General features: G+C 52.5%; 2 protein-coding genes across 8 annotated transcripts in view; one reads left to right on the top strand and one right to left on the bottom strand.

Annotated features, from left to right (window-relative positions):
- Mpped1 (metallophosphoesterase domain containing 1) overlaps window positions 1-9,888 on the top strand; it is a 78,850-nt gene extending 68,962 nt beyond the window's left edge. For both annotated transcript variants that reach the window (XM_021183538.3, XM_029470156.2), the window contains exons 5-7: window positions 3,304-3,419; window positions 5,828-5,941; window positions 7,671-9,888. In XM_021183538.3, coding sequence (XP_021039197.1) covers window positions 3,304-3,419; window positions 5,828-5,941; window positions 7,671-7,789 — 349 coding nt within the window. In that variant the 3' untranslated portion in view covers window positions 7,790-9,888. The remainder of the gene's footprint in view (window positions 1-3,303; window positions 3,420-5,827; window positions 5,942-7,670) is intronic.
- Window positions 9,889-18,050: 8,162 nt separating this feature from the next.
- Efcab6 (EF-hand calcium binding domain 6) overlaps window positions 18,051-24,196 on the bottom strand; it is a 206,172-nt gene continuing 200,026 nt past the window's right edge. For 4 of the 6 annotated variants that reach the window (XM_085831456.1, XM_085831457.1, XM_021183280.3 and 1 more), the window contains 5 exons: window positions 23,945-24,187; window positions 22,919-23,069; window positions 22,602-22,786; window positions 19,978-20,127; window positions 18,051-18,940 (listed from right to left, as the gene is read on the bottom strand). In XM_085831456.1, the coding sequence (XP_085687582.1) occupies window positions 18,818-18,940; window positions 19,978-20,127; window positions 22,602-22,786; window positions 22,919-23,069; window positions 23,945-24,187 (852 nt within the window). In that variant the 3' untranslated portion in view covers window positions 18,051-18,817. The remainder of the gene's footprint in view (window positions 18,941-19,977; window positions 20,128-22,601; window positions 22,787-22,918; window positions 23,070-23,944; window positions 24,188-24,196) is intronic. The other 2 variants (XM_085831458.1, XM_021183285.3) reach the window with 2 other exon arrangements.

The raw sequence follows: 24,196 nt of genomic DNA, 5'->3' as shown, positions 1-24,196 counted from the left end.
TGGTGGTTGCTCTGCCCAGGCCCTGCCCCTAAAGGCCTCAGTCAGGTTCCTGGAGTCTGCTCAGGCCTTGCCAGTTGACACAGCCATTTAGGCCTGCCCAACACCCAGGGAAAGCCCTCACTGACACTACCTCAGAAAAATCTTCCAGAAACTTCCCTACAGGCTCAGCCTCCCTCTGCTTCCCAATGCTAAGACAGCTAGTAACATCCTGGAGCATTGCCTGTGTGGAAATACTTCCCCGGCTGTCCTCGTCAGTCCTTCTTCCTCCATGTTGCTCCTAGCAGGACACAGCAGCTGCCCTCAGGGTCAAGCCTGGGAGAGGTGAAGGGCCAGTGTGGGGCAAAGTCAGTATGGCTGACAACAGGCCACCAAGAGCTGAAGTCCTGCTGACTGTTGCTCCCAACCAGGAGTAAGGCAGGAGCTTGTGAGGCAGGAGCTCATCAGAGCCTGCATGGGGAAGGAACAGCCCAGGGCTCTATGCCCTGCTGAGGTCTGATTGCCCACCATGCTCTGCGTGGAGTGCAGCGTGGTGCTGGCGTGAGTGGCTCCTCTGGGTCTCCCCATGAGAGTCAGTGTTCAGGTTTTCCTCCAGAGTCAGGTTCAGTACTGCTGAGGGGAAGCCGGTTGGCAGCAGTGCTCCAGGGTCCGTGGGATATCTGCTGTGTTTCAGAAAGCTATGCCCTGCAGTGGCTCAGAACTAACAGGTACCTTTTCCCGTACTGATGAAGCCTTGTTGTATAGGTATTTGATTAGGTTTTTGGAAAATGAAGCCTGTGTTTGGAAGACAGCACCAGACATACACTGCTCCCCGTCCTGTCTGTTGCCAGGACACTGAGTGGTTTCCACGCTGCTGTGGCCTTTCTGGGCCCTATTCCCACCCCTTCGGCTGCACAGCTCTGAAAATCCTAGGCAGTGATTCAGAAATCTCGAGTGAGGCCCAGGTCTCCAGGGTGTGGCAGGCACAGTCCAAGGAATCCATAAAGAGGAGCTGCCAGTCCAACCAGGGCCATGACAGAAAAGGACCTTGTGACCAGCACGTGTGACTAGGGCAGGCAGGGGTGGGTGGGTGGCACACTGTTTAGTTAAAACTATCTAGCTGAAGTTTCCCTTCCTGCTTTCAACTTCTCTGAGGTCTCCTCTCCTGCAACCTCACTAGAAATACTCTTGCCAACCATCAAAACTGCAACTTGAAGAACCGTGCTCTAGACAAAGCCTTACACCCAGGCTTGGTGGGTGCCTCTTGGAGGTGTCCGTGGTGATGGGTGTGATGGCGATGATGGTGGTAGCGGAGGTGATGGTGATAATAATGGTGGTTTCGTTGAGAAATGATGATGAAGGTGATGGTGGTAGTGACAGATTTGAGGATGATTGTGATGGCCACATGGAGGTGACAGCAGTGACAATGGTGACAATGGACGGAATAGGGATGGTGAAAGTGATGATGGCTGCGGTGGAGGTGATGGTCGCACCTGGGATGGTGGTTATGGCTGTGCTGATGTAGATGGTGGTGGTGCTGAAGGTGGCTATGGAGGTGACAGATGGTGAGGTAACAGTAACATGGGGATGGCAGCACAGTGGCAGAGCACTGAGTCCTCAGAACTCCCGGCACAGGGCTCCTGTGGATTCAGGTATCTTTCTGTCATGGTCACCCTAACTCTCTTAAAACTCACCCCTTGGTCACACAGGTGGCAGGTAGTGGACCATCTTAACCTCAGGTAGTTTGGCTCCAGGCTCCTTAAAGCTGTGTGGAGAGAAAAGGGGAAGGGGGGGAGGGGAAGGGGGGAGGGGAAGGGAAAGGGGTAGAAGAGGAGGGGGAAAGGGAGGAGAAGGGGAGGGGGAAAGTTGAAAGGGAGGAGAGGGGAGGGGGAGAGGGAAAGGGAGGGGGAAAGGGAGGAGAGGGGGAGGGGGAAGGGGAAAGAGAGGGGGAAAGGGAGGAGAGGGGGAGGGGGAAGGGGAAAGGAAGGGGAAAGGGAGGAAAGAGGGAGGGGAAAGGGAGAAGAGGGAAGGGGGAGGGCAAAAGGGGAAGGGGGAGCAAATGAGGGGGAGGGGGAAGGGGGAGGAGCAGAAGGGCAGAGGGAGAGAGAGAGATGTTTTCCTTCAGGAGAATGCTCAGCTTTCTTCAGATGGACATGAGCAGGCTGGAGTAGGCATGTCTGAAGGAGGAGGCTCTTGACTGAGCCACCTCTGCCCTGTGCTGTTCTTTCAATGGCTGATTCCAGTCTTGCCACTGTCCCCTGATGGACACTTCCCATGTAAGGGAACCCTGTGGGAAAGGTGTCCATTCTGTGGCTGGGCCTTAATCCCTGGTTCTCCTTTTACGCACCTGCAGTGAGAATCATGGCCTCCTCTGGCCCAGGGACAGGGCCACCTTCTTCACTGGCGGCTCTGGAGGCTGCTCCAGTGGGCAGAGGAAGCAGGTGGAGCCATGCTGCCTCTGAATGCCTGTGGCTTAGCACCACTGAGGTGGTGGTGGCTGGTGTGTGCTGCCTGGCTCTGGCAAGCGTTGCTGGAGGTCTGTGTGATAGACCAGCCTCTGCCTTGAGGTGCTGGCTAAGACATAAGGCACCAGGGCTGGTTAGTGCCCTGATCAGTCACCAGAGGGTCCTCAGCCCCATTTACACAGTACTTACCTGCCTTCAGGGCTGGGGTCTAATATAGGAAAAGGACCTTTGACACCCCATCCCCACCCCAAAGTGACCCAGGGTCACCACCCATTCTTCACACACCCAGGTCCTGCGCTGCAAGCTTGATGATCAGAACAGCAGCCCTGTGTCACCTGGGCATCTTCCCTTCTTGTGAAACACCTAACAAAAGCCTCAGTCGTACAGCCCAAAGCCTGCACGGATAAGGCTGGGAGTTCTTAAATAGGGTTCTGTGGAACCCCTGCGAATCCTAAGTAGGGGCATTGGTGGCTGCCATTAATGTGGAGCCCTTGGGTTTACAAGCAGAGGTGTCAGCCATGTTGGTCAGGAGTAGGATTCAGGTGGCAACTTGGGGCCCATGATGGGTCGTGAGGGCAGTGTCTGGCCTGATCAACTCACAGCGTATGGTGGTAGGCAAATTAAAGAGCTGCCTGCAGCATCTGGCTGCATCTGCTCCTGGGGTCTGTCTCACCTTGTTCTGGCTCCATTGACAGCAACCGGCTGCGGCTGTGAATGCAAAAGTCCCCTAGACCATCCCAGTTTCATTCAGATTGAGCTGTCAAGCTCGCCCTCATGGCTGCTTAACCCTGTGACCTGTACCCTTCTCTGTGATTGTGTCATGCTCCTGAGCCCCCACTAAAGTGCCCCTCTTCTCTCCTAGGCAGCCCTGGTTCTATGGCTGGGGATTCAACCTCCCGAGAGGCCAAGCGCTCCTGGAGAAGTGGAATCTCATCCCAGAAGGAGTTGACATCCTTATAACTCATGGACCACCACTGGGTAAGATCTGCGGTCTCTGGTTTGCCTGGGCTGGGGGCTTTGGAGGATGGGGTGTCTGGTGTCTGGGGCTGTACACAGGGAACCCTGAGTTGGTTTGTTGGGGTGCCACTCTTACCAAGCCAGTGTCACCAGGGCTGAGGGCTCTATCTCCCAGGGTTGCTCCTGTCTGGTGCACCCCTACTCTGGTATGAGCTGAGGCTGTGGCTCACCTGTTGCCCTTCTAGAATCCACTGGCTTCCTGCCTGGGGCCCCTTAGCCTGCCCCAGCCTGCCCCAGCCTGCCCCAGTCTGCCCCAGCCTGTCCCAGCCTGCTCCAGCCTGTCCCAGCCTGCCCCAGCCTGCCCCAGCCTGTCCCAGCCTGCTCCAGCCTGTCCCAGCCTGCCCCAGCCTGCCCCAGCCTGCTCCAGCCTGTCCCAGCCTGCCCCAGCCTGCCCCAGCCTGCTCCAGCCTGCTCCAGCCTGCTCCAGCCTGCCCCCTCTGCTTTCCTTCTAACCTGCCTCCCAGCTCCTTCCTTTTCCTGGTGGTCCTCAAGCCTGCATCTTGTTTACCCACTGTAGCCTCCTCACTGCACTCCAGTCCTGGGTACCTGCTCCTGCCCCATTTTCAGTGGAGGGCGCCCTGAGGCTGGGGCCTCTGCTGGGACAGTACAAGAGGATGGTGACTGGGCTTCTGCTCCTCCCCCACAGGGCCTCCAGGCCAGTGGGCCAAGTCCTTCCTCAGTTTCCCCTTAAGCCAAGTGCGTTCTGTGGCCTTCCTGCTCTCACCCTAATTCCTGTTCTCCTCCCTTACTTCCTCCACTTTCCTGACTTCCTCTTCTCCTCCTCCCCTTCTGTTCTTCTGATTATCTACCTACCCATTCATCCATCTATCCACCCATCCATCTTCCCATCCACTTATCCATTTATCCATCCATCCATCCATCCATCCATCTTCCCATCTACTTATCCATCTGTCCATCCATCCATCATCCATCCTCATTCATTCTCACCCATCCATCCACCCACCCCACCCACCTTTCATCTATCCTTATCTGTCCACCCACCCAATCCATCCATCCATCCATTCATCCATCCATCCATCCATCCATCCATCCATCCAGAAGTCATAGCCTTTGGTCTGCTTGCTCTCCAGATGCCCTGTCCCAGCCACAAAACGCATTGCACACCTGCTTTGGGAATGCCCATGTGCACCATGCCGCAGCAGGTTCTAATGTACTTCATTTCAGGTTGTAGTCATCGGGGCAGTTGGGATGCTAGAGACCCCCATCCCAGTCCTGTCTTAGCCATCACTGCCACTTAAGGATGGGACTATGTGCTTCCAGATTCTAGGGCAGCACTTAATGTCTGTTAGATGAAGCCAAGGCACAGAGTTGTGAACCCGTCTGCGAGGTGGAGGAGGAGCTATGGAGACTAGGACCTAGCTCTACTAGGAAGCTGGTCCTACTCACTACCCACTGCATGTCTGTCTCCTTCCCTCCCCTCTCTCCTCCCCCTGCCTGGCTGTGCTCTGGTCTCAGTGCCTCTCTTGTGGTGAAGCTTGCTGGGCACACTCAGTTGAAGCTCTCCAACCCTTGCTGGCAGCTCCGGAGCTTCTCTTGCCCACCCAAACGGAGAGGGGCCAGCAGAAACCTGATTGCTCACTCAAGACATTGATTATTTTTCGTTTGTGTAGCCATGGAAAGATAATAAGCCACCACCATATGGGGCAGCTCCGGGAGGCTGGCGGCCAACAGACACAGTGGGCACCACAAGAGGGTGTCTCAGCCAAGAAAACTAGCTTCATGTTTCTGTGCACCGCCCCCACCCCCATGTATCCCAGGCTGGGCTCAAACTTCTGATGTAGCCAAGGATGACCTTAAACTCATGATATTTCTGCCACTACCTTCTCTGTGCTGGGATCACAGCCATACACTAACACATCTACAGTGCCCCAGAGCTTCATGCCAGATAGGCAACAACAGAGCTAGACCACAGCTTCTGTGGGTTTTGTAGAGAAAGTTTCTGAATGGGAAATTCTCCCTCAGAGGCTATGGAGGCTCCATTTTGCTTCCAGCCACTGGTATACCATGGACTCAGTTTGCCCTTCTACAATTGGGTAGCTCCAAACAGCCCCTGCAGCAGCTGCAGGCTCAGATCTGTAGTGGTTCTATGCACCTGGACCCAGGTGCCTGGCCTCCCATGGGCTCTTGTAAAAGTCTCTTAGCCCTGCCAAGGAAGAGAGATTGTGCCTCTAGGAGCTGCGTTGTGACAGGCTTTTCTCTGAGGCATAGTTCTGGAACTTGCTGTACCAGGAGAGAGGATCTATGCTGGGGCTGGGGCATGACTTCAGGTCCCACCCAAGTCTGCGCTAATCGATGCCGGAGGTGCAAGATGCCCGCTGACCCCCTCAATGCCTTGTCTCCCCACACAGGCTTTCTAGACTGGGTCCCCAAGAAGATGCAGCGCGTGGGCTGCGTGGAGCTGCTCAACACAGTCCAGAGGCGGGTCCAGCCACGGCTGCACGTCTTTGGCCACATCCATGAAGGTGAATAGGTGGGCAGGAGGGCAGGGAATCTCACATGGGATGCCTCTACCAAATCCTGCTCACTAGCTCCCTCTCTGACTTCTGCAAGAAATAGTCCAGCTCTGTGGCCCATGCATAGCCTACCTCACAGGCATTGCTGCTGTGGTTAGCACCTTAATGCTGCTGGCTAGCAGAAGGTGTACTCACTGGAGTGGTGGGGATGTCCTTCCGCACAGTGGGCAGGTGGCTCACAGTCCTGGCTGCTCACACTGCCCCACACGCAGTCCATCCCTGCTTATCAGCTTACCTTCTTAGTCCTCAAGTGTTCTTCCTGGAGCCCAGGTTCAACATCTGATACAAACCCTTGCTGTTTACTGGTCTGCTCATCCTGTCTGTGGGGTTGGACCATGGTACCTGGGACTCCATGCTGCATTCATCTAGTTCATCTAAGAGTTTTATAGCTTGGAAGTAAATAAACTCTGGCCATTTCTTGAGCACCTCTGAGCACTGTTCTTGGGTGTCAGGAGAGTGGAGCACGTTTGTCTCTGGACATGTTCTCAGATGGCTGGGCAGCAGGCAGGCCATCAAAGGCAGAGCACTGGAGCTCCCGGGGAAGCTCAGGAACAGTGAGTTTACAATGCTGGTTGTCTTCCTGGGCTCTCTTATGGGCATTCAGGGACAACCTATGAAAGGTTGCCAGTGACCCAAACAACACCATGCATATTTGTACCGGCAAAATGGTACTCCAGAGAAGAAAAGGGAGAGCGCCCCTTCTGGTGTGAGCCAGAAGAAGGGACTTCAGCAAGTAGAGGTGGTGGAGAGGGCATGTAATAAAAGACAGAAATGTGACAGTGGTCACCGTGGTGATTGTGAGGAGAACAGAGATGATGAGGAGGAGGAAGATCACGGTGGTAATGATAGTGGTGACAAAGATGGTGGTGGTAGTGACACTCGGAAGATAGTGGGTATGGTAGTGATGTCATGGCAGGGCAACGCTTGTAAGGAAGAGGGTCTTGGTGATGGTGATGGTAGTGTGGTGATTGTCACAGGAGGGTGATGACTAGTGTTGATGGAGAGATGATAATGATGGTGTTGACAACAGTGGTCATGAGGAGGTAGTGGTAGTGTTGACGGTGGTGACACTGTAGATAGGGATGATGATGTTACCATGATGGCAGCGATGATGTCATGGTGATGATAGCAGTGCTGGGGATAGGAACAAGGATGGTAGTGATGTAGTCCAGGGCATAGTGCTGCTGCTGGACATGGGGATGATGATGTCATCATGATGGGGATGAAGATGTCATGATGACATCAGTGCAGTCCGTGGACATAGCACACCAACACACCTGATCATATCTGATGAGATGGTGATACTGGGGACTATGGAAACCAGGTGCCTATACCTGGTCACATCTACTATGCTGACAGTGGCCATAGAGACCATGCTGATGACACCTCTTGAGGGAGACGACGTGAGGATGGTGATGACTGACTTGCTATGTGCTTTTCCTGTGATGTGCACTGGCTTAAGCACTGCATTTGGGCGTTGACCTCACTTGGTCCTCCTGGCAGGCTCAGAAGGACCTATTATCGCTTCCATTTGACAGATAAAAAGACCCAAGAATGAGAACTGTTGTAGCTTGCCCCAGACATGTCCCACCCGCTGTAGCAGAACACCTGTAGCTGCCGCAGCCACTCACCAGAAAGCTCCAGATAATGGTCTGACAGGTGCGTGCTTACTTTCCAGGGTATGGCGTCATGGCAGACGGGACTACCACCTATGTGAACGCGTCGGTGTGCACTGTGAACTATCAGCCTGTGAATCCCCCCATAGTCATCGACCTGCCCACACCCCGGAACTCCTGACTGCTACCCACTCCAGTTCTGCCTGCCCATGTCAGCTCTGTATGTCTGGCCAAGAGCCTGGATCCCCTAACCCACTTCCTCCCATGCAGAACAGCCCGGACAGTCCATTTGGCCACGGGACCAGCCAGCAACGAGTAGAATCCTTGGGATAAAAGAAATCGCCTTTGTCAGCTTTCTACCGCCTGCTGCTGGGGCCTTGAGCAGTCCCATCAGGGCCACCAGGCTCATCTCTGTGTTCTGTGTGTGCATCTGCCCCTTTGTTCTAGAGCCTAACACACTCACAGCCCTGTCTCACTTGGGAAATGACAGAAGCTCGTTTCGACCGACACCCTCCGGCTTTGAGAAGTCGCTGCTCTCAGATGGAATTTGGGAAGTTTTACACAAGATGTCTAGCTACCCAAGTGTGTGGCTTGTGAGCCCCAAGGTTGTGAAAGTGTATGGCCTAGGCTCAGGCAGCTCTTCTCTGGCTGGAGGAAAGGAGATAGACTCGTTCCTTACGTGCATGGGTCTTGGGAGTGTTCAGGGACATCTCAGGAATTCCGACAGCCCCCGGCCAGGCCTAGAGCAGATGGCTTGGCTTAGTCCCCCATTCCATCCTCAGGACCCTGCTGCCAATGTGGACAATGGCTGAGTGTCTCCAGCTTCTGGCTCAGAACCTGGATTTGGGGAGGGGAGCTTTGTTCTTCTGGGTGGCCAGAAACTGCTGGTTACTCATCACAGTGAGGCCATCTTAGATCATCTGGGACCACACTACTTTGTAGATCACGATGGCCAGGGGATTCTGTGGGCTGAGACCTATGCCTGGTCATGTACATGCCCCACGTTTATGGCATGTGTGTGCTTCTCCAAACCTAACCAGGTTGTTAGCATCTACAATGAGCTCCATCCTCCATGTGATTGATTTTTCCCTTCAGAGGGTTCCAGGAAGTTTGTCAGTACCACCAGTAACCGGGAGGTGGCGCAGTTACAGAGCCACCCTGGGTGCTGATGGCAGCTCCACCTCTGGCTGTAGCCTTTCTTGAGTTAGGCCTGGGTGAACCCATCTGCAGAGGACAGAGCCAGCAGGCCCTGGGTCAGGGGGAGGCAGAGTCCATCACTGTCTATTTAAAATGCCCATATTTGTTCTTTGTGGACTCTTTTTTGCACTCATTCCGATTCTTAGTAACATGTCACTAAAATAGTATTATTTGTCCCGACTCTTGATGTTTTACACCCTTTATGTCATGCATCAGACACGAGGGCCTCACTTGCTTGGCCTGGTTCCAGCCTTGGGGACCAGATATCCTGGTACCTTTACTCGGTATAATTTTGTTTTATCTACAGACATTCCTGCAAGGTAGGTACTCTTGCCCTGTTACAGAGATGAGTCCACTGAGGCCAGAGAGGAGAGGTCACTTGCCTGAGGATGCACAGCACAAAGGGGGCAGCAGTGGGATTTGGGCCTCCATCTCTGGCCTCACACCCTCACCATCACCACTGGAGTTCTCTCCCTGCAAAGCAGGGCCTGGGTGGAGAGTCTCGCTTCATTTGGAAGGGTCCTGTTCAAAACTGGCTCTTGTTCATTCTCAACCTCAAGTCCCTCAGACCATCAGGAATCCTGAGCTTTCGGCTCAGCATCCCAGCATCCTGTGAGGCCCACTCCCAATTCTTTCTCTGCGGGTGAGTGAGCTGGGCTCTGGGATGCATTCCCAGGTCACCTTTGGTGCCCTACGTTGGCTAGGGACAACTGTGCCCCACAGGACACAGGCCTGCAGGAATCTTGCTTGGGCCAAGTGGTTCCTGGTGTGTGGGACATTTACAAGGTCTCTCTTCGGTGCCTCAGATGCATGGCGTGTTTGGGGCAGAGAAAAATACATCTCCCCAGTGCTTTCTCAGCTCCGCAGTTTCTATATGGAACAAGAACTATAAACTTAAAAAAATTTCCTAGGGCATCTTCAGAATGCGGCATATTTTTATGTGGAGAAGAAAAGCTGTGGAGGCAGCTGTCTTGAAGAGAAAATTCATTGGAAGTCCTCAAGATTTGAAAGATGGCGGCCTGCTCCTCAATCATTTTGGCATAACTTGATTGTGGCTGTAATTTTTTTTTTTTGTCAAGCATGTCAGACAATAAAGTCTTTGTAAAAAGAAAAAGCTAAGTTCATCTGGCTGCTCGTTCTGTGGGCGAGTTATGAGGGGGCAGAGGGAGGAAGAACTCCAAGACCTAGTGGCTAAAGACCTCCCCCCATGGGTTGGTGACTGTACTCTCTGCTTGTCTCACCCCACCCCACCCCTCATGGGCACAGGGACTGCAGACATCATGGGCAGGACTGGATGTCTGAGCTTCTAAACAAAGCATTGTGGTGTGGCCGAAGTGCTGGGTTATCCTGAATAAGACATGGCCAACCCAGCCATAGGCAGGCAAAAGGTTCATGGGTTGCCTAAGAGCAGCATCCTGGTCTCAAAGTCTCTCCCAGCTTCAAAACTTCTACCATTTATCGCTAGCTGTCCATCCAGCTATTCATCTTTCCACAGTCAAGCACTTGCCTGATGATTCATATTTTCATATGTCCATCTACTTACTCAGAAAACAAGCATCCATCCATCCACCCATCCATCCATGCATACACCCACCCATCCATCAAGCTATAAAGCCAGACAGCCATCTATTCGTCCACAGGACTATCCATCTATCTGTGCACCAACAAAGCTGTCGATGTATACACTCATCTGACCATACACTATTGATGAAACCATTAATTTACCCAGCCCCCTCAGGATATCACTCTATGTGTCCATCTACCCATCCACCCACCCATCCAGTCATCCATCCTTCTGTCCTTCCATCTGTCTTACATAAACCCCCATCCAGCTCTGTATGGACCCCTCCACAGCCATTAACACTTCCCAAAGAGTCTGGCTGGCTTGGATGATGGAAAGGCTGGTGGTGGCTGTAACAGATTTAGGAGGAAAGACTGATAAAGGTAGATGTGAGGATAAAGGCCCCAGAGAGTCCAGGACAGCAGTAGATGTGGCTGCTGGTCACTGGAAGGAGTTGTGGACATAGAACAGGTGTCAAGAAAAAGGGATATGACTGACATCATAAAGCCATGGATCTGGGGCAGAAATGGCAATGGGAGGAGTGGCCTGGGGCAGGTGTGCAATAACAATGTCCCCATAACCTCAGACAAGTCCCCTGCCCAGGGACTCATAGGCCTGCAGCATCCTGTCCTGGGACCTTAACTTCTGAACCCTGGTCTGTCTGAGGAACCCCACCAACTTCTACCATAACCACCGGAACCACAGTAGGGTTCCCGCACAGGGCGTGGCCCTCTGAAGCTGTCACCTTGCAATGTCACCACACTGCCAGAGCTGCTTCAGTACACAGTCTCTGGGGCCCTCCTTCCTTCCCCCTCTTCCTTCCTTCTCACTTCACACACGGAGAAGGAAGGCACTCTACTACTGAGGTGTACTCCTCTGCAGCCCTGCTGAGACAGTGGCAGGGAACCAGTCTCTGGGGACTTACCAGAGCACGTGGCTGTCTTGAGCCTCCTGTCCCCACCTCCTAAGGGCTGGAATCACAGGTGACTACCAGGTGCAGGGAGCCGTGGGGCTCCTTTTGCTTGTACACATGTGCTTTAACCACCAAGCCATCTCTCTGGCCTCTTGCTGATCCTATTTAAAAATCTCTAAATATTCTAGAAACAAGTCTCTTTTTCCCTGTCTCTGGGTTGGTCTTTTTAGTCCCATCCTCAGAGCAAATGTTGAAATTTTTGATGAAGTTTGATTTTCTTTCTTTCTTTCTTTCTTTCTTTCTTTCTTTCTTTCTTTCTTTCTTTCTTTCTTTCTTTCTTTCTTCTTCTTCTTCTTCTTCTCCTCCTCCTCCTCCCTCCCTCCCTCCCTCCCTCCCTCCCTCCCTCCCTCCCTCCCTTCCTCTTTCTCTTCCTTCCTTCCTTCCTTCCTTCCTTCCTTCCTTCCTCTCTCTCCCTTCCTTCCTTCCTCTCTCTCCCTTCCTTCCTTCCTCTCTCCCTCCCTCCCTTCCTTCCTTCCTTCCTTCCTTCTTCTCTCTCTCCCTTCCTTCCTTCCTTCCTTCCTCTCTCTCCCTCCCTCCCTCCCTCCCTCCCTCCCTCCCTCCCTCCCTCCCTTCCTTCCTTTCTTCCTTCCTTCTTTTTCTTGTTCTTTGGATATGGTTATCATTTGAGGCAGGTGTTTCCCAGAGCCTCACGCATTGATAGGTGGTCATCAGCCATTGGCTGGACTGGGAGGCAGGGTCTAGGAGGAGGAAGTTAGCTCACTGTAGATAAATAGTTGAAGGGGTCATGGGAACCCAGCTACGGTCCTCTTTCCTGGCTGCCACAGGTAAGTAACCTCCCTCGGCCACGCCTTTCTGTTACATGTGCCACATGCCCAAAGCAACCAGGCCAATGGACCCTCTGTGAGCCAAAATCAACTTTGCTTTCTTAGAAGGGCTCCATCTTGGGTATTTTGCCCTGTTGAAGAAACACTGACTGCGAGTGATGCTTTCAAACTTGAGGTTGAGTGGATTGTCTCTCACTTGTTAGTTCTGCTTCACACCCTGTGCAGTCCTGGCCTCATCCTTTGGTGTGAGGTGTGCTAAGGTTCACGTTTTACACACAGATACTGTTCCTCTAACTCACTGTCCTGGCTAGTTTTATGTGTCAATTTGAGACTAGAGTCATCAAGGAGGGATGAGCCTCTGTTGAAGAAATGCCTCCATGAGATCCAGCTGTAAGGCATTTTTCTCAATTAGGGATCAAAGGGGGAGGGCCCAGCCCATGGTGGATAGGGCCATCCTGGTCCTGGGTTCTATAAGAAAGCAAGCCAGTAAACAGTACCCTCTGCATCAGCTCCTGCCTCCAGGATCCTGCCCTGTGTGAGTTCCATTCCTGACTTCCTTTGGTGATGAACAGCAATGTGGAAGTGTAAGTTGAATAAACCCTTTCTTCCCCAACTTGCTTTTTGGTCAAGGTGTTTCATCCCAGCAATAGAAAGCTTAAGATACCCACTTTCTGTGTCCACATTGGAAATCAGCTGGCTGCATCTATGTGGGACATTTCTTGGTTCCCCATTTTGTTCCATCACCCTCTTGTTGACACCATATTCCTAACCATTGCGCTTCCAAATGTACCTTCAGAGGAGCCAATGCGAGCCCTCCATCCTATCTTGTTTTTTTTTTGTTGTTGTTGTTGTTGTTGTTGTTTGTTTTTTAAACTTTTAAAAACTCATTTGTTTTTTAGCCTTGTAAATGAATCACATTATAATTATACAAGTGTGCATCAGTTAACTGGACACTTTCTTTTTTTTTAAGATTTATTTATTTATTATATGTAAATACACTGTAGCTGTCTTCAGACACACCAGAAGAGGACATCAGATCTCATTACAGGTGGTTGTGAGCCACCATGTGGTTGCTGGGATTTGAACTTCGGACCTTCAGAAGAGCAGTCAGGTGCTCTTACCCACTGAGCCATCTCACCAGCCCATTTTTTAAACTTTTGAAGGAGGGTAACTTCTTTTCTACAATACATTTCTGGGTTAGCTGGTTCTTTTGTTTTGTTTTTCGAGACAGGGTTTCTCTGTATAGTCCTGGCTGTCCTGGAACTCACTTTGTAGACCAGGCTGTCCTCAAACTCAGAAATCCGCCTACCTTTGCCTCCTGAGTGCTGGGATTAAAGATGTGCGTCACCACGCCCAGCAGGACTAGCTGGTTCTTGTCTACCAAAACCACTGAGATCCTGGCTGGAACTGTGGAGACTGTGCAGGCCTGGCAATGGCTGAGTGGCTAGGGACATTTGCTTCTCTGCAGGAGAACAGAGTTCAGTTCCCAGACTTACACTGGGTGGTTCACAACCACCTGCAACTCAGGCTCCAGAGGATCCAGTGCCTTCTTCTTCTGGTCTTTGCCAGTGCCCACACACTCATGGCAACACAGACACATACTCACACATACAATAATATCAATCTCTTTTTTTTGTTTGTTTGTTATTCAAGATAGGGTTTTTCTGTGTAGCCCTGGCTGTCCTGAAACTCTCTTTGTAGACCAGACTGGCCTCAAACTCAGAGATTTGGACCCCAAACCCCAACACTATTGCTGATGCCAAGAAATGCTCACAGACAGGAGACTAGTAGGTCTGCCCTCTTGAGAGGTTCTGCCAGCATCTGACTAAGACAGATGCAGATACAGCCAGCCATCAGACTGAGCTGGGGACTCCAATGGAAGAGTTAGGAGAAAAGCTGGAGGAGTGGAAAGGGATTGCAACCCCATAGGAAGAACAATATCAACTAAATGGAGCCCCCAGAGCTTCCAGGGACTAAACTACCAACCAAAGAGTACACATGGAGGAACTCATGTCTCCAAATACATATGTAGCAGAGGATGGCCTTATCTGACATCAGTGAGAGGGGAGGTTCTTGGTCTTATAGAGGCTTGTTGCCCCAGTGTTGGGGGATCCTAGAGGGGTGAGGTGTGGGTGGGCGGAGGAGCACCCTCTTAGAGGCACTGGGAAAGGGGTTCGGATGAGGGGGTTGCAGAGGGGAGGCCGGGAAGGGGGACAACATTTGAAATTAAATAATAATAAATAATTAAATAATAATAATAAATAATTTTTAAGAAGGAGAAAAAAAACTCCTCAGAGATCTGCCTGCCTCCTCATCCTGAGTACTAGGATTAAAAGTGTGTGCTATCATGCTTGGCTCGATAGTACAAATCTTAGGGGAAAAGCACAATTGGGAAGGATGTGTCTATAATACAGTCTTCCAGCCCAGAAGCACCACACAGCCTTGCCCTGATTTTGATCTGTGGTCTTGTTTTTCAGTGCTACATGGTTTACTACTGCACAGGAGGACCTGTAGGGAATTGTAGGTTTCTGTCTACCTGGGCTGCTGGAAGGGGCTGTCCCAAGTGGTATTGTTTGAAAACTCCCATTGCAGTTGTGAATGCTAGCTGGAGATGCCAGTGACTTCTAATGACCTGATGGCACACTTCCTGGCTAATTCTAGGAGCATTTTGGCCCTTAGGAGTGTCCTGTGCAGACAACCATGCTGTTGGACAATTCTTTTTTCTTCACTGTTTTGACCTGTATGTGCACAGGTGTGCCTGCATGTGTAGGATGCACACGTGAGTGCACGTGTGTATGTGCATGTGTGTAGACCAGAGATCAACCTTGGGTGACTTCCTCAGGTCCTCTCCACCTCATTTTTGAGCCAGGACTCCACTGACCCTGAAGCTCACCCGGCAGGCTAGGTGAGCTAGATGGGATTTACCCATCTCCACTTCCCCATCGAGATCCCAGGCACATGCCCCCAAGCCCTGCTTTTAAATGTGGGGGTAGGGAGCCCACACTCAGGTCCTCAAGCCTGGGTGGTGCTCCCTTTTCTGACAGCATGTCCTCCCCACCTCTGGTCTCATCTTTGATTCCATTTTGATCCCTGTAGACTGATTGGTACTTCTTACATAATTATGCAGTATGTTTTTAGTGGTTGCTTTACAGTTTGCAGGGACATCTTAAAGCACCCTTGTCTGTCTTTACATAGTCTTCCTTGTCACTCACAGGAGCAGACCCTACCCTCTCAGCACAAGCTCGGCTCTGTGTCCTCATTCTTTGTGAAGCCATTGTTGTACCTGTTGTACTCAAAGCAATACATGGCTATAAATTCTGAGACATTACCTTTGAGGACAATTGTAAGCACACAGGATTTTCTTTTACTTTCAGTTATTTCATTTCTGATGTCCTTCATTTCTTTGAGCCTCTGTGTACTGGCAGGTTTTTGTGTATCAACTTGACCCAAGCTAGAGTCATCCGAGAGGAAAGAGTCTCAGTGGAGGAAATGTCTCCACAAGATCCAGCTGTAAGGCATTTTCTCAATTTAATGATCAATGCAGAAGGGCCTAGCCCATTGTGGGTGGGGACCATCCCTGGGCTGATAGTCCTGGGTTCTATAAGAAAGCAGGCTGAGCAAGCCATGGGGAGCAAGTCAATAAGCAGCACCCCTCCATGGCCTCTGTATCAGCTTCTGCCTCCAGGTTCCTGTCCTGTTTGAGTTCCTGGTTTGGCTTCCTTTGATGATGAACAGTGATGTGGAAGGGTAATTCAGATAAACCCTTTTCTCCCCAACTTGCTTTTTGGTCATGGTGTTTTGTCCCAGCAATAAAAACCCTAAGACACCCTGTAACACTGTTTTTTGAAAAACATGTCACCAACTATTAATTTTTTTGTTGTCAAGACAGGGTCTCTGTAGCTCATGCTAGCCTTGAATTAATGATTTGTCTCCTGATTACAGGTGTGTGACACTGCCCAGATCCAGCCTTTTAAGTTTTTGGTGCGTGTATGGTATATGTATGTGTTTCTGTGTGCATGTAGATAGAGGTCAGAGGTCAATGTCAGGTGTCTTGCTCTCTGCTGTATGTATATATGGATGTATGGATGGATGTATTTTGAGAGTCTCTTGGTGAACCTGAGCTTGCAGGTTATCTAGCCTGGCTAGCCAGCAGCCCCAGGGATCCTCCTGCCTGCCTCCCCAGGGCTAGGATCACAGTAGAGCACCATTATGGCTGGCTTTCACATGCCTGTGAAGCAAGCAATCTACCCACTGAGCTACATCCGTAGCTCCTTGCTTTTTTTGCCTATCTATAAAGCTGCATCCATGCCTTGGTTAGGTCTTTAGTGAGCTGCTGTGTGTTGGCTCTTATCTTTGGCCATTGTGGTTTCTGGGGAGAGGTATTCGGGTTTTCCCTCCCTTCTGCGGGAGTGCATCTCTTCCCTTGCTCCATGGCTGTGTCTTACGGGATGTTCCTGGGTGAATACCACCGCACCAGTGTTCTTCCCACTGTGGTTCAAGTGTCTTCAACAGGTTTGTGGAGACTCTCAGCCATTGTATACTCAAACGCACCCGTCTGGGTTCTCTTCCTTCCCCCTCCCCCCCGCACCCCTTTTCCCATCCTGTAGCTCCGGGCCACACCTCCCATAGATTTCCACACTCTTCTTTCTGCATCTATCCACACTGCTGAGTGCCCCATGCCCTTTCATTCTTCCCATTGGCCAATAATCTGCCGTTGTCACTGGGGTCTGCATTTTCAGCATTGTCCCTGAGCCCTCGGTTTTCCCCTCTGCCAGAGTTTTCTGTGTAGTCACATTTACTGTGTCTCCTTTTCCATTGCAACAGGCACGCCTGCTGCTTTAACCTCCAGCAGTTTCCAAATCCACGTTGCATCTGAAGCGGATGCTTACCCTGCAGACTGTGAGTTTTGGAGGATCAAGTAATATTTTTGCTGAAAGCTGGGCATGTGTGCCAAAGGGGTATCCACCCAATTCCATGCAGGGACAGGGGATGAATATTCCAGGCCTCATGGGCTACCTGCAGAGCTGCCTACTTCTCCCGTTGCCACGCCCCCTTTTTCCCTGAACAGTGGCAGAGTTTCAGCCACCAGAAGGTCAGGAGTTGGCTCTTGGCTCTGAGAAGGGAGCAATAATAGAAACCGTGGGTTCTGAGTTCAAGGTTGTGTGAGAGCCAGTGTGGTGGAAGATAAAGGCCAAGGTGCGGGATAGGAGGAAAGCCAAGGTCTAGGCACATGTGTGGGCACCCACGACCCCTCACTCGATCCTTCACACTGTGGCTTTAAATAGGTTACTAAAACAAAACAAAACAAAAAAACCCAAAAAACAAAAAACATGCAGGGACCCATTTGGTTTCTGGGGTTAGAGTGACTTTGACCAGATCTTCTAAGAGCCCAGTGTCTCCTGGTGTCCCAGTGTGAGTGAGGGGCTGCAATGTGACCCTATTGCATGTGTCACATTGGGCATCTGGCTGGCAGTGCCAGGGAGCTAGGGATGTGGCCAAGAAAGCAGGTGTCCCTGAGCCATGAAGGCCAGCAGAGTAGATCCCTGGACCCAAGCCACCTACAATGCAGCTTCACGTTCTTCTCAAGAGGGATCCAGAGGCCAGCCATTCCTGGTTAGAATAGAGATGTTTACCAAGTGTGGGTGCAAAAAGCAGGTCCCCATTCTTACTCTACCAGCTGGACTTTGTGCCCAGTGTTCCCATGAAGAGTGGAGGGATGAGGGTGGCAGTGTGTGCCCTCCCTGCAGCATAAGGATATTACCTCTGACTGCCTTCCTCAGGGCTCAGGAGAGGAGCCCCAAGCAGTGGCCTTGGAAGGAGAGTGGGACTCAGCGTTAGAGGGTAGGGGCAGGGATGTTGTTCTACATCTACTGTGTATATAAACACAAGGACCAAAACCAATTTGGGGAGGGAAGGGTTTATTTCATCTTACAGCTCCGAGGTCACACCCCAGCACTGAGGGAAGTCAGGGCAGGAACAAGAGGGCAGGGACCGAAGCAGAGGCCACAGAGGAACACTGCCTACTACCTTGCTCCCCCTGCTTTCTTATATGACTTAGGTCCACTGGTCCAGGCGTGGCAGTGCCCACAGTGGGCTGGAGCTGCGCCTTCCCACATCAATCATTAATCGAGAAAATTGATTAGACTACAGACTTGCCTACAGGCCACTCTGGTGGAGGAAGTTTCCCAGTTGAGGTCCCCCCTCCCTCAGATGACTCTAGCTTGGGCCAAGTTGGCAAAATAAACTACACAGGACACACATGGCCACGGGGCTACAGCTGTCCTCCTATCCAAGACAGAAAGTGGGTGCGTAGAGGCAGCCTTGGTCCTTGAATAATGTGCAGGGGGTGCCCTGCAGGCAGTCGTGAACAAACCCCCAAGAATCCCAAGTTTTAAAACATTTTATTAGTCATAGTTCTTTTAAAGTCTCAAGAGTCATTTCCCACAAAGACTTTTTATTTGCTCAAATGAGTGAGAGCGCCCGAGGCCAGCGGCCGCCCTGTGGTTGCCCAGAGAGGCCTCAGTGAGGGTTAGAGCAGGAGCCTGCATATCCTGAGAGTCTCGTGATGGGTAGGGTGAGGTTCTGAAGCAGCTCTGGGGGAATTCACTAAAGCCCTCCATTGTCTGGTTTTTACTAGTCTTGGGGACAGACCCTGATGCCCCATCTGTCCCCAGTGCTGCCCCGCCTGGATGCCTACTGCAGGAAGGCACGCAGGAAGTCGTTGTAGGAAATCTTCGAAGACAGCGATTTGTCATAGTACTCGAGCACGTGGAAGAACTCCTCCTCTGACAGATTAATGCTGTACTGCCGCAGCACCTGGGGGCCAGGAAACGGGTGAGCAGTGGTGGCTTCGGGTCAACCCTCTCCTCCTCCATCCACAGGCTCAGGGCGTGGCGCGGCCCTGGCTGAGGATGCAAGGTGCCCACGGCTGTCATCTCTTTCCTCCCGAGAGAAGGGGCCATGCCTTTTTTTTTTCCCCAGGATGAAGGGGACGCTCCATTAGCCACCTTGGACCATGAGGTGGGGGAAGAAGCTGGATGCTGAGGGCGGCAGGACTGGATCTCTGACCCCCACTGCTGTGCCAGCTCTGTAAGCCCCCCCAACTCTATAGAGTTCTCTACAGGAAGAAAGAGACTGCCTCCTGAAGCTGCTCTTGCCTTGTTCACCCTCACAGCCCAGACAAATCCTGTTAGAGATCCCTAGCAATGTGAAGCAATCAGGTTATAGGTCTCGCCTCTGTGGCTGATGTTAGCATTCATTCCTAAAAAGAGATTATAACGTGGGCTGAAAGTCCCCAGGGCACCCCGGATTGAGGCAGTTGGTGGACATTGGGCCCAATGGGAGGAAATCAGAAGAAAAACTGTCATCTGTTCCCCACCTCTGGCTCTTCTAGAGATGTTCCCATCTTGCCTCTCCCTGGGTCCCCCATCCTTGATGGACGAAGGCATCCCAGGGATGCCCCAGGGTGCATGGGAAGCTGGAGCAGGGTATGAGTTGGGTTGTGGTGGGGGAGCTTCAGAGTTAGCTGGCGCCCAGGATTGGCTGGAGCCAAGGGGCACCACTCCAGTGTGCACTGTGGGGTAGAGTGGGGCTCCCTGTATGGGAAGCCTATATCAACCTGATAGAACAGAAGAGCAGGTCTGAGGCCTGGATAGGGGCCTCTCAACACACACACACACACACCTAGAAGTTTCCAGAAACCTTTAGGGAGAAGACACTGTAGTGTGCAAGTAAGGGGCAAGCAGGCCGCAGCCTGAGCCTTCATGGGCGAGCACAGGGTCCCTGTAGAGCGTCCCATGCTGCTGGCCTTCCGTGCTTGCTATGTGCTCCAGGTCCATAGCAGAGAGTCTCACCTTCCTGAAGTCAGCCACGCTCAGGAGTCCCGTTCCGTTCTCGTCGTAGGTCTTGAAGGAACGCCGCATGGGCCTCCAGCAGTGAACGATCTTAGGCTGGATCCTTAGCAAGGCGGAGTAAAAGGAAGGTGTCTCCATGCCAGCTTCTTTCTAAAACCGAGATGGAGACTGAGTGTGCGAACTGGAGTGGAGGCACTGCGCCCTGCCTCCTCAGCCAGAGCCTGGCTCTGCTCCGCCTCTCTGTAATGGGGGCTGCTCAGATCCACTGCACCTCAGGGATGTTGAGTTCCCATGACCTGGGGTGAGGGTGGGCAGGGGAGGGGGCTGCTTTCTATCTTCCCATTCTCAGGTGGGAACCTTGAGGCTGAGACGGGACCATGATCCTGGCTCTGATTCGGCCACAGCAGGTCCCATTCGCAAGGACAGGTCTGTGTGGACAACTAGGCCAATGTCAAAGCCATACAGAGGGTAAGACAATGGCTCAGCCTTCTAGGAGGCTGTTAGGATGGAAGGTCCTTGAAAAAGCCACAGCGTACAACTGCGTGTAGTAAGAAGTCTCTCAATACTGCGCTTATTCCTTTGGGTGCTTACAGGATGAGGACAGGATGTCTCAGGAAGGCTTAGCTGCAACATGGTGCTCCCTAAAACAGACTAGCAAGGTTAAATTGCTTTCATTTTATATCTCACTCAGCACCTGGGGCAGAGACGCTCATGTGCCCTAGAGTCTTGCAAGCTGCCAGTCTGCCCACCTGCCAGGGCCCTGTGGAACCTGGCTCACCCACACCGATGCCCAACCCAGCCAATCCTGTCGCCTGCCTGTCTCTTGACCTGCTCCCCCATGGGGTGCCTGTCCCTGCTGTTGAAGACGTAGTTGAGGGATAGCTGGGACAGGGGGAATCCAGTGGGTGTGTTCTGGGGCAGCTGCCAAGAACCCAATCTCCTTGTGCCACTCAAACCCCTCATTGTGGCCCTCCAAACTCTCGGGGGTGGGGGGGAGATCTGAGGCTTCCTCTGTTCTGGACAGCGCACCAGAGGGCTCTTCCTCACAGAGACCCCTCAAGCTTGTTTCTAGAAGGGGAAACTGAGGCCAGAGGAACAGAACCAGACTAGGGAGAGAATTTGCCAAGAGAATCCAAGAAGGACCAGAACAGCCTCTCTCTCCTACCTACCTGGCTGGGCTAGCTTATGGTACATTTGGCTGCCTCCTGTGGGTTAGCGGCAGCAGATGCTGGATCTCAATGGGAACTTCCTGTGTGCAGCTCCCTGCATAGGTTTTAAGGATGGCCCTCTTGCCCCAGTCCCTCTAATAGCTGCCCAGGAAGGTGAGTGGGTGGGAAGGATGAGGTTATTAGCCTCCACTGAGCTATAAGGAGATCGGAACTGGATTTGCTTGCTCCTGGGCCTTGTGTGAGCTATTCAAGCATGCTCCCCACTCTGCTGCTGAGCACCGTTCCCGGCCCAGCTGAGCTCCAGATCTAGGTCAGACCAACTTGACTCCCTGTTACAGACAATGGAGCCGGAGCATAGAGCACACTTTGTGGCTTCACGCCCTGGAGAAGTTTGAGTGGGGACAAGGGTGTGATTGTGAGCTAGAGTGGTGCTGGGTGGGGCTTTGTGACTATCGCACAGCTGAGGGTGAAAGGAGGGGACCAGGGCTGTCCCCCATGCTTGGGTCCTGGTGTCTTCTAGGTCCTTTGAGGGCACAGTTAAGCGCTGGTGGTGAGGCAGGAAGATTGCCAGGGAGTTTCAGGCAAGCCTGGGCTATGTACAGCAAGACCTCGTCTCAGAACGCTTCCGTCCACCAACAAAGAGAGAAAAGACAAGAATAAAGAATGAAAGGAAGGCAGGAAGGACAACCACAGAGGTGGAGTGTGGGGGTGGGGTGGTGGTGGTGGTGGTGGTGGTGGTGTGTGTGTGTGTGTGTGAGAGAGAGAGAGAGAGAGAGAGAGAGAGAGAGTGAGAGAGTGTGCGCACATGCGCGCGCGCACACACACACACACACACACACACACACACACACAAGAGAGAGCTACTCAGGCCCCACCCCTGGCTGTATACTGGCAGCCAAGATCTGAAGGTTTATCTTGGCTCTGGGCCCTGGGCCTACTTTGGCCTCTTTCAACCCTCGGGGCACCGTGTGAGAGGAAGCACTGCCCTACTCTGGATCATCCAGTGTTTCTGGGACTCTGCCTCCCACCAAAGACTGTTAGACCCCATGCTTCTGCTCCCGGGCTGTATCTCTAGAGCCTGACCCCAGAGGTCCAAAGGCAGAAGACTTCTTTCTGTTACTTTAAGGAATTTAAGCTCCTGAGTCATTTTAATGTCCACAGTTAGATCTGTCCCCCAGGTCTCGTCTTTACCCCCTTTACCCAATCCTACCTGCAGGCCCACACTTTGACACGCTACCCTAACTGACCTGGTGGCCACCTTCCCCTGTCCTGACCTTCAGATAGTCAGAGGATGAAAGCCCAAGGCCTCGGAAGCCAGAGAGAGAGCGAGAGATCTGAGAGATTAGGCTCTGACCAGCAGTGCGTGGGGACCCCGGGCTCTCCAGGTCCCCCCTATGCCGCCAAGTGAGGGTTGCTGGGTTCAGGACCCCTTAGGCTCTGGGCTGGCCCACCTACCATCTTGTCCGCATTCTGGATCCTCATCCTCCGCATCAGAGAGGTCTCCTTGGCCTTCAGCAGCAGGACGCAGCTCTGGATGAAGTCGCAGTAGGCGAACTTGCCGTTGTTCTTCAGGTCGTACTTGACGATGAGCTGCTGGCTCTCCTCCCTGCTAATGTCCAGCTTGAACTTCTCCACGAGCGCTGAGGACCAAGCAGCACAGTTGGTGTGGATGCACTCCTTTCTGGCCCTCACTTAGCGGCCAGCTGGCCCCACCCATAAGTACCCGCAGGTCCCCACCCCCCACCCCGCCCCCTGGGGGCGGGGCCACGAACCCAGGAACTCAGCTGCGGAGATGGTCCCCTGCTTGTCTGTGTCTTTCTCCTTGCACTCCCTCAGCAGCTCCCGCCAGCAGCCCTGGATCTGTTTGCGGAGCCGGCTCTCGATGGGCTCGCAGTTCTGTAGGGGTGGGGTGCCCACTGGGGTCTGTGGGGAGAGGGACAGAAGCATTCTTTCAACTGGAGGGTCTCATGGGGGGACAACCGAGAGGACTTGGGACCTGCAGGTCAGCTGTGCAGGTGGCAGGAAGATCAGTGTACTTTCTCTAGTGGGCCATCTCAAGCCGACGCATAATAATCGACTTTGGAAATATGTAGCTATGTTTTAGAGGACAGCCCTTCTCCTTGGCTTGGGGTCCCTTCCACCCTCAAGGCCAGCCTTTCTCAGGGGTCTCTTAACATTACACTCATTGCCCCCAGATTTTCTGTTTAAAGCCTTTGGGAGCTGCTGGTCGTCCTCTGCTCAGATCTCCACTGGCCAGCAGCTGAATCCTCCTCAGCGAGGGGAGACTAGCAAGTGGTGGTTTCTAAGGTGCTTCTGACATGTTCTATGCCACCTCTGACGTCTCTGTAGACCATAGTCACTGTCACTCTGAGATCTGTGACAATATACCTCTGTCCATTTTGAGCTATAGCCAACACCCAAGTGCACATAGTAGGTATACAGGAGAGAGTGCTGTTGATTCATTCTACAGTTCAGGGCAATAGGTCAAACTGAGGACTGAGGCCCAGGAAGACACCATAGGCCTCATCTGGCTCAGGTATAAGAACTGGGAATACATTCATCTGTGAGGGTGGCACCCAAGCTCAGGGGGCTGTCCTTGTCAGAGCCAGGCTTCCTGCCCCTCCCCAACCCTTCCTCAAACTACCCTCCCTTGCTGGAAACTGACCCTGGAGCATCCCCCAGGCTTGTGAACCCAGTTTCTCCATCACCTGCAGCCTGTCAGGAGAAATCCTGGGGCCCCTGTGTGCACAGACCTGCCTGGAGGTGACACGAGGGCACATGTCAGGATGGGCACTCACACAGGGGTGGCTCCGTGATTTCAATCCCACTCTGGAGTCCCGAGGTGGCGAGTAGAGGTTGGACCTGGTCCCTTGGGAGAACTCAGGGGCGCTGCTTCCCCTCTGGGCCACGGTTGATTCTCCAGAGTCGCCTGCGGCCATGGGCGGCGAGGGCACCCTCTCGATGCTCAGCTTGCTGAGGAAGTCCTGGTACTTGAGCCTCCCCTTGGCATTGACAGGCAGCTCGCTCCACAGTCTGTCAAACTAAGGGCA

The sequence above is a fragment of the Mus caroli genome, unplaced genomic scaffold (assembly GCF_978045245.1).
Source record: "Mus caroli unplaced genomic scaffold, Mus_caroli_1 scaffold_16, whole genome shotgun sequence".
In the NCBI taxonomy this organism is placed as follows: Eukaryota; Metazoa; Chordata; class Mammalia; order Rodentia; family Muridae; genus Mus; species Mus caroli.
This window is presented reverse-complemented; position numbering and strand designations above follow the sequence as displayed.